This window comes from Aegilops tauschii, chromosome 3 (genome assembly GCF_002575655.3).
Source record: "Aegilops tauschii subsp. strangulata cultivar AL8/78 chromosome 3, Aet v6.0, whole genome shotgun sequence".
NCBI lineage: Eukaryota > Viridiplantae > Streptophyta > Magnoliopsida > Poales > Poaceae > Aegilops > Aegilops tauschii.
In genome coordinates, this window is record NC_053037.3 from 116298688 (window position 1) to 116308900 (window position 10213).

Genomic DNA, 10213 nt, shown 5'->3' on the forward strand with positions numbered 1-10213 from the left:
GAGCCGGGCCTCCTCCTCCGCTATCATGTGAGGAGGCGGTGGTGGCGACGGAGATGGGGAAGGCGACGACGTGGGCGTGAGGCCGCGCACCCGCGTACGCCCGCGCACCTGGGGAGCATGCGATGCGCGCTCTCGCCGTGGCCGCCGCGGCCTCGACGACGTGCCGGCGAAGAAAGAGGCGCGCCACACGTCAAGCTCGTCCCTTAGCCACGTGTCCCAGAGCACGGAGTCGGGGCGTACCTGTCGTCGTAGTACAGGTCGTCCGGTAGGAGGCGGCGGCGGCGCTCGATCTCCTCGCGGCGCGCACGGCCGCTCGTCAGGACCGGCTGGATCGGCACCCGGTCGACGGAGAGGTGCCAGTTATTGGGGAGGTGCACGTCGCTCCACGGGGGCGGCGTCCTCGTCTCCCAATAACGCTGGCATACATCCGCGTTGATGTACTGCCGGTCGCGCTCGCCGCCGGCCGTAGGGCCGATGGTGAATGGGGCAGGCGCGGAGGCCCGACACCGTGGTGATGCGGGCTCCTCTTTCACGGAGCCGCGGCGGCGGCCGGAGGACGAGCCAGCCTCGCGGTCGTGCTTCCCCTTGCGGTCGTGGTTCCAGAAGCCCATGGCTGCGAGGCGGCCGGCCGGCGAGATCGAGGACGGGGAGAGGATAAGTTAGGGTTTGGGGCATGTCGGGTTTCGAGGAGGCAGCACGGGCTGGAGTGGGGAGTGTGGACGGCGACCGGTCCACGGCTTCCCCATTTAAGAAGGGTGGCGAACGTTCGCCTGGGCGGATGACAGGTGGGGCCGACCGCGCGTGCGCATTAATGTCGGCCGGTGGGAGGTAGGTGGCCGCCTGCCACGCGGCCCCAAGGCGGACGAGCGACGCGTCCGTTTGCTGTCCACCGCGACCCAAGCCCGGCGCATGTTGGTACTCGAAATGGGTCGGTCCGGACACAAAACGGACCAGATGGGTCCAGGCCGTCGCGCGCTGGCCGTCTGATTTGTTCCTTTTACCCTAAACGAACGGAGCCGGACAGGATGGGATGGCGCGGTGGAGTTAGCCTTGACTCTTGCCGCGACAAGCAAAATATCACGGCGTATATACATACACCAAGAAAAAGCAAGACAAGAAATCCAGCGAGAAAAGTAAATATTAAACGAGGGTAGATGATTTTTCCGGCACATGTAAGGCCACGTGACACTTTCTTTGTCCTAAATATAACTCTTTTTAGAGAATTCAACAAGCAAAATGAGTGAATCTATATTGTAAAATATGTTTATATCCATCCATATGTAATTTATATTAAAATATCTAAAATGATTTATATTTATAGAAACGAAGGGGTACAATGGTACAACATGCCTGCTAATCGTAGTGCAGGTCTTTTTATAAAGGACATGATCTAAGGGAGGGGCCATGGATCGTCTAAGACGGGTCCTCCTTGTCATTTCTGTTGGGCCGGCCTAAGTAGCTCCTTGCAGGTTAGTCTGTTTCTATTGTTTGAATTTGAAGAATATTCTCAATTCATATATTCTAAAAAACTAAGATTACTTTACAAACATGAATTTAAATTTATTAACACGTTCATAGCATTTAAAAGAGGTTCACACGTTCCAAAAAAGTATGTCATTTAAAAAACATATTTATACGATTAAAAATTATATTCATTTAATTAAAAACATGTTTATTGAAAGTACGTTACATATACATAAAGGTCCACGCATTTCTAATAAATGTTCAAGACATTTAAAAAAAAGTGTTACATACAATGTAAAAAATCCCATAATTTGAATATGATTCGTATCATTCAAAAACAAATGTTTCAACATGCATTTAAAAAATGTTTATCATGCATTCAAAAAACTGATCAAAAACATGTATTTGGGCAAATATGAATCATGTATTTGATTTTTTTTAAATATGTATACAAAATATTTTACATGTATACAAAAAATATACAATTGTATGACAAAATTAGACATCAAACAAAATATTTGAGGAAAAAAAGTTAATCATATATTTGAAAAATCTTAAACATTACAAAAAATCATGATGTACACAAAAAAGTGCAATGTGTATAAAAAAAGTAGATATCTATTAAAGAAGGAAAAGGAAAAGGAAGAAAAATCCAAAGAAAGAAACACAGAAACAAAAAAAACAAAATAGAAAGAAAAACAAGAGAAAACCGATCAGAAAACCCAAAGAGAAAGAAAAAAAACTTGAGTCGGAAGCAGTACAGTACTGGGACGGGTAGTCCCTCGTGCCCAAAGAGGAGATCGAGTTACATCTGATCTCGGTACGGGAAAGAATTAGCCGTAGCGTTGATTTAGACGCTTTGACTTTATTGATGACTAGCCACAGCTCAGTCGACCATTTTCCGCGGCCTTGTAGTTATTGCACATAGTACATCCCACCCGGTCTTGCCCATTATTAAACTCAGTGCAAATTATACCTGCCGATTTCGGGCCCGAGGAATATATCTTGCATTAAGCGAGCGCATTCTTCTATCTCACTAAAGCTTTCCTCGCGTACTGTAGCAATGGGGTCGGCCGTTGTCTGATTTTTTTCCTTCGTTGGGTTCGTTCGATCAAGTAAGTTCGCTGGCTCGCTCGTGTCGTGTCTTTTTTTCTTGTTTGTTTTTCGTTTTTCTTTCTTTTCTCTTTGTTTCTTCACAGTTTTTTGTTTTCCCCACTTTTTATCGGTCTTTTCCTTTCTTTTCCCGCTTTCACCGATTTTTGTTGTTTACTCTTTGTTTTTATTTGTTTCTTTTCTCGGTTTTCAATGGGTTTTTTCTTTTTATTTCTTTGGTTTTTATTTATTCTTTCTTGGTTTTCATCTATTTATTTTGTTTTTTATTCTTTTTGCATTTGTTTTTTCTGTTTTTATTTTGTTTCTTTTCTTGTTTTCATTTTTTTGCTTTTCTTTGTTTCTTTTGGTTTTCATTCTAAATTTCAGGTATATGTTAACAATATTTTTATAATACACGTTTAACATTTTTCATATACAACTTGTTTTGCATGGATTCAAATATAAATAACATTTTCTTAATACATGGTCAAAAAAATCTAATACAAATTTGTAATGTTTTTCAAATGTTTGATTAACTTTTTTGAATATTTTTTGAATAATCGGTCAGCATTTCCCTATACACACTTTTCAAACTTTTTCAAATGCTTGATTAACAGTTTTCAGAAAACAAATATTAACTTTTTTTAATATATGGTCAATATTTTTTCTATACATTGTCAACATGTTCTAATGCTTAATTAACATTACCCAAACACGTGTTCAACATCTTTCAAATGCTTGATTAAAATTTTTATGGACATGATCAAATTTTGTCATCATTTTTTAATACATGGTCAACATTTTTTCTATACACACTTAACATTTCTCAAATGCTTGATTAACATTTTTCAAATACCTGTTCAACATTTTTCTTCAAATTCTTGATTAACATTTGTTTATAGATTATAAAAAATCATCACTTTTTCAATACCTGATCAACAAATTTTCTATACACGCTAAATATTTTCCGAATGCTTTATAACATTTTCCAAATAATTGTTCAACATTTTCCAAATTCTTGATTAACATTTTTCCATAACTTGTTCAAACATTCCAATATTTGTTCAACATTTTTCAAATACTTGCTCGGCATTTTTCAAATACTTGTTCGGCATTGTTCAAATGATTTTGCTATTTTTTTAAAGTATAAACGAAAATACAAAAATAAAGCAAAAAGAATAGAAAAGAAAAGACGGTGTTGCATCCCACGCTTCTGGACCGGCCCATCTTGGTCTCATTCAGTGAGGGTTCCCCTCCTCGTTGAACGCGAGTTCGGGCAGATCCTGTATGACGCTCGTGTGCGTCCGATCGTCGTTGTTTCGCTGAAGCGAAGCGAGCGACGGAGGCAACACGGGCTGGCCCACTTCGAGCCAGCACCCGGTTTTGGGAACCTTCTAGGAGGTTCCCTGAACCATTTTTTTTCTTTTGCCGGTTTTTACCTGTTTTCTTTTTTCGTTTTTTCCTTTTTCTTTCTTTTTTCTGTTTCTGTTTTTATTTCTCTTCTTTTTCCTTTTCTTTCATTTTGTGATTTTTCGTTTTTATTTGTATACTTTCTTCAAGAAAATGCTTTGACATCCCAAATTTTGTTCATCGTTTCAAAAAGTGTTCACAGTTTTTAAACTTTATTCACTATTTTAAATTTGGTTCGCTATTTAAAATTGTTCAGCGTATATCACAAAATGTTCAATGGGTATATCATTTTTAAAACTGTGAACACAAAATTGTTCAGCGTATATACACAAAATTGTGCAATGTGTAGTTAAAAATGGTTCAGATTATTTTTACAAAAAAGTTCAATGTATAAAATTTGTTCAGCGTATATACACAAAATTGTGCAATGTGTAGTTAAAAATGGTTCAGATTATTTTTACAAAAAAGTTCAATGTATAAAATTTGTTCATCGTATATCCCAAAAATGTTCAATATGTTTTAAAATTTTGTTAAGTGTATATCACGAAAATGTTCACTGTGTAGGTAAAAATTGTTCATCGTATATCTAAAAAATGTTCAATGTATATTTGAAAAGCGTTCATCTTATATAAAAAAATCAATAAAATTTTGTTCATGTTTTGAATAACTGTTCACGTTTTCCAGAAAGAAAACACTTTTTAACAGTTGTTCGAGTTTCAAAATTTGTTCAGGAAAACATTATACATTCTTTTGAATGAAGATTAAAAACCGGATCTGCCTCCGTACATAGTACTTCAAGTTTACGTTGTACTTACAACCAATCCGAGTTGCTAGGTGCAGTGGCTGAGGACGCAGCTGTACAGCATAAGGTCGCTGGTTCGAATCCAACCAGGCTTTAATTTTTCGTTTGTAGCGTTTTTTCTTATGTTCACTCGTGGCCTGGTAATGGGCCGGCCCGTTTGCGCGAGCTGTGCGCGGAGCTCCCGCGAGTTCGGTAGCTCATATTTGCTGCTTGCATCAGCAACTAGCTACACCTACGAACGCGCAGCTCCCAACTAGGCCGGACCACGTAGCAATCTGTCTTAGCGGTTCTTACTGTATCAGCACAGCACTGTAGCAGTTCTTTTTTTTCTCTAAAAAAGACTTACAAATCAACCGTCTCAAATGCCTATTTTTTCGAAATGTTACTATTTTTAAGAAAAAGGAAATAATATTTGATAATCTGAAAATATTTTCTGAAAAGAAAAACAATGTGTTTGGTCAATAGTGTAGAATTTTTTGAAATCCATTTTTTTAGAAACATGAACATTTCGTGAGAATCATTTTTTTTATTAATAAGAAGTTTTTTTGAATAATTTTTGAACTTGAAAACATTTTTATTTTTTTAGTTTTGGAAGAAAAGAAATAATTATTTGCGGTAATAATTTCTTTGAACAGGTCAACCCAAACATACCATTTGGTGGCTTGGCACATTGGCAGTACATGCATTGCCAGGCTACACACATACATTTTTTTAACACAACACAATCAAAGTCTCTAATCCCTATAATCGCACGCACGCACATCTTACCCCTATGAGCACCTCCGATAGACTGAGCCGGCATATCACTTGAGATTGACGAAATCGCCACAGATGCCTTCGTAGTCGACGGGAGTGTCTCCTCCCACTGAACACACATTGCTCGAAGCCGTAGAATAAATCGAGAAAAATGCGAGTACCAATGTCAAAGTCTGGGACTTGAACTCTGGTGGGCAGGGGATACCACTGTTCTTCTAAGCATCCAATCACATGTTGGTTCGCCACACTTCTGCTAATCATACTGTAGGTCATTTTTTATGAGACTTTCTTTTGGAGGGGGCATGATTTACCGGAGCATCTATGTATTGCGTGCTGCGAGACCGATGGAGGTCTTGCCCGAAGGCGCCCACCCCGTGGCTATTATTGGGCCGGCCCAGGTAGCTATGCACTGTTAGTTCGTCTATCATTTGTTCATATTTCGAAAAATATATTCTAAATACATATATTATAAAAACTTAAGATTACTTGAACAAATTGTTAGCCAGGCTTTTTCAAATGGTGATAGTATTAAAAAAATGTTCGTAGCATTTTAAAGAGGTTCATACAATCAATAAACATGAAATTTAGGAATTGATTAGACAATGTAAAGAAGCTTTCCATTTAAAAAAATGTATGTTACATTTAATAAAGAGTTAGCATGTTTATTCCAACGTGTATTTGAAAAATCTCTATCATGTATTTTTAAAATAGTTCAAAGATATATATCTAAAGATAAATTTTAATCATGTATTTAAAAAATAGTAAACATGTATATCAAATCTTTAAGATTTTTACAGAAATATGTCGTAAAAAATTAGATATCAAGACATAGATTTTAAAAATCATGTATTTAAAAAATATTGAACATGTATAAAAACATATTCCTGATGTATTTTAAAGATATATATTGTGTATAGTAGACATGTGTTGTGAGAAAAAGAATTGGAAAAAAGAAAAAAGAAACCCAAGAAAACCAAAAAAAAAAGCAGAAGAAAACCGATGCAACAATGAAAACAGATAAAAGAACACAGAGAAAAAAATAAAGACTCGAAACAGAGGCACTATAGTACTAGGCTGGCTTACTCGCTTGCAACCGCAGCAAAGATGTGTTACGTCTGAGGCGTCGGTACGGACAAGAAATAGGCATGGTGATGATTATACTGTGAGGACTATATCGCGCTTAGAGCGCGAGCATCTACCGTCTCACAAAGGATTTCCATACATGCTACAGTACTGGGCCTGCCCGTTTTATCTCGCACACAACGCTCGCTACGTTAGTTCGCTTCACTAGTTTGCTTTGTTTTGTTCTGTTTTTCATTTGTTGTTTATCTTTCGTTTTTTTAATTCTTCAATGGTTCGTCTTTCATTTTTATGTTTTTCTTTGTTCTTTTTCTGGTGTTCCACTTGTTTTCTTCCTTTCTTTGTTGGTTTTCACTTCTTTTTTGTTTTCTTTCCTTTTTCTTTGTTTTTCTTTGTTTCATTTTTTTCTTTAGTCTCCTTTTGTACTTCTGTTTTGTTTTTTGTTTTCCGTTTCATTTCACGTTCTTTATGTTTCTTTCTTGCTTTTCATCATTTTTCCTTTGCCTTCAACACATATCTAATTTTTTTTTTCCGTGTACAATGCACGTTTTTAGTGTACAGGTGAAAGATTTCCTTAATTCACATTCTAATTTTTGCAAATATACATCGGAAACAATTTTTGTATACATTTATATTTTTATCAATACACATTGTACATTCTTGTATACATCGGAAACATTTTTCTATACACATTTAACATTTTTTTAAATGCATGATTAACATTTCAAAACTTAGATGGTTTCATTTCTAATTTTTTTCATGCGTTGTTGTACAATTTTCATGCACATTGTACATTTGAAATAGCTTTTCTATGCAAATTAAATATTTTATAAAAGCATGATTAGCACTTTTAACATCTGGCCAATCGGGCGGCTGCCTTCAGCGAGATGTCTACTGTCTCGATTGAAAAACCTCAAAACAAAATATACTGTCTCCCTTAGGCGGGCCCATGATTTAGGAATTCCCTAACGGACTCTCATTAGGAATATCCTATTTGACGCACGCTGTGTCAAATTGTCGACCTTTCGCACAAACTCTCCGATCGAGCAATGACTTGGGCCGGCCCATTTAACATGTTGCAGCATATCCGGTGTTGGCAACCTTCTAGAGTTTCCCTGCTGGGCTTTCTGGTTTTGTGAACCTTCTAGAAGGTTCCCTGAACCGGTTTTTCTATTTCTCTTTGGTTTTTAGTTTTCTGTTTTTTTTTCTTTTTTTTCGTTTTTCCAGTCGATATTTCCCTTTTTCAAAAATTTAAGATTTTCTTCAGATTTGAAAAAAAATGTTCCATTGTTCACAAATTCAAAAAATATTTTTAATTCCAAAAACTATATGGGAATTTGAATAATGTTCATGTATTTCTAAATTTGTGTTCATATTTTCAGAAAAAAATTCCAGAATTGCAAAAAATGTTCGCGGTTGCAAGTTTGGATTGAAATTTAAAAATGTTCGAGTTTGAAAAAGTGTTCAGGAATTTCAAACAATGTTCATGGTTTCAAATGTTGTTAGATATTTCATGAAGATCCATTTCCGAATATTTGTTAACAAATTCAAAAAATGATCACGGTTTCTATTTTTTTCATAATTTCAAGAAAACTTCCATTTTCAAATATTTGTTCAAAAATTCAAAAAATGTTTGTGGTTTAAAATTTTGTTCGGAATTTCATAATTTGTTCACAACTTCAAAAAATGTTACACCATTTCAAAAACATTTTCCACAGTTTCAAATTTTATTGTTCACATATGCAAAAAATGTTCTTGTCTATGACAATGTTCAGAAATTCAAAAAAGATACACACTTTTTCAAATATAGACCCTCTTTTGAATGTTTGAACAAATTTCAGGTTTGAGAACATTTTATTGGAATTTCGAACAAAAAAATCGAAAACACAAAAAGAAAAATAAAACGAAAATGAATTTCTGTATCTACGCTTGTATTATTCTTATAGGTTTGCGCAAGCAAGTAATTACTAGTTCTTATTATGTACGGTGGCTAGCCCGAAAATCTTGTATGATGGAGGTCTCGTGTTTGATCCTTGGTAATGCTCCTTTTTTGCGAATTTATATTTTTTTACAAGAATTTGCGAATTTATATAGTTGCTACAGTAGTCGATCGCTGGTACATCTATCTGCTCGCTTCGCTCATTCGCTAGTGGGCTGGTCCAGTCGGGGCCACCTGTTCGTTTGCTCGACTGTCTGCTGCAGTAAGCGGCAGATAGGAGCTCCCTTCTCATTAGGTCGAACTGTTGCTGTTTGCCACAGATGATCGAATGATCGATCAGCTTGGGCCGGCCCGTTGAACCTTCTCGAGGTTTTTACCATTGTTTTTCCAGTCCTGGGAACCTGAACCGGTTTTTCTTTTGTTGCTTCTACTATTTTTTTGTTTTTTTTCCTGTTATGTTTTCTTCTCCTATTTCCCCCTTTTCTATTTATTTTTCTTCACATTTTTCATTCTGTATATTTCTTTTTTCTTTTTATTCCTTGATTATTTTTCTTCTACTATTTTTTTGTTTTTCCCTTTACGTTTTTCTGTTTCTTTTTTTCTTTCATTTTTTTTGTTTTTCCTGTTTATTTCGTTTGAACATTATAAACATATTTTCTGAAAAATGTCCGTGTTTCAGAAAATGTTCAGGAATTTTAAAAACTTTCTTGATTTCAAAAAGAATTCACCGTTTTAAAAATGTTCATGTTTCAAAAACAATTATCATTTTCAATATTTTGTTCACAATTTTAAAAATGTTCGTGTTTCAAGAAGTTCGGGAATCAAAAAGAATGTTCTATTTTTGAAAATTTAAAAACAAATCGTGTTTTCAATGAAAGTATGGAATTTCAAAAAAGTTCTCATTTTCACAATTTTTTTACAATTTTAAAAAAATTGTTGGTTGTTTCAGCATTTTGTTCGCTACTTCAACAATTGTTCCCATGTTTCAAATTCTGTTCACATTTCCAAAAAAGCGTACAAATACGAATTTTGTTTGCATTTTTCAAACAATGTTCATGTTTTAACATTTCGTTCTGAATTTTAAAAATGTTCTTGTTTCCAAGAAAATTCCCCAAAATTAAAAACTGTTCATGATCTCGGAAAATATTCAGGAATTTAAAAAATGTTCATTTTTTCATAATTAGTCTTTTTCTTCAGAAAATATACTACTTTTGAAGAAATGTTTGCATTTTAGAAAACTATTTGGGATTTGCAAAAAAAATCCTGTTTTATAGAAAAATTGGAATTATAAGAATGATTTATAGAAAAATTCATCGCTATATTAAAAGTGGGAGCAATTAGCTAGAGTAGCTCCGTGCATAGCATTGTAGATATAGAAATTTGCGAAATACATACGGGTCTGTATGTGACAGACCCGTAGGTTAAAACTTCTCTCAAAAGAAAAACATGATCACACCTTAGTACTCTCTGGGTGTTAATCACATGGAATGTGAACTAGATTACTGACTCTAGTAAACTCTTTGGGTGTTGGTCACATAACGATGTAAACTATGGGTGTTAATCACATGGTGATGTGAATTATTGGTGTTAAATCACATGGCGATGTGAACTAATTTATTGACTCTAGTGCAAGTGGGAGACTGGAGGAAATATGCCATAGAGACAATAAT

The 10213-nt window shown here is 36.0% G+C and overlaps 1 protein-coding gene across 1 annotated transcript; it reads right to left on the reverse strand.

The window, feature by feature from the left end:
- Positions 1–203: 203 nt before the first annotated feature.
- On the reverse strand, positions 204–611 carry LOC141042760 (uncharacterized). Its single transcript, XM_073511644.1, has one exon. It carries the CDS (start codon positions 609–611, stop codon positions 204–206), a length of 408 nt encoding a protein of 135 aa, XP_073367745.1.
- Between the last annotated feature and the right edge of the window lie 9602 nt (positions 612–10213).

Excerpts from the sequence above, each read along its gene's own strand:
- LOC141042760 (XM_073511644.1), bottom strand. The coding sequence starts at position 611 with ATGGGCTTCTGGAACCACGACCGCAAGGGGAAGCACGACCGCGAGGCT.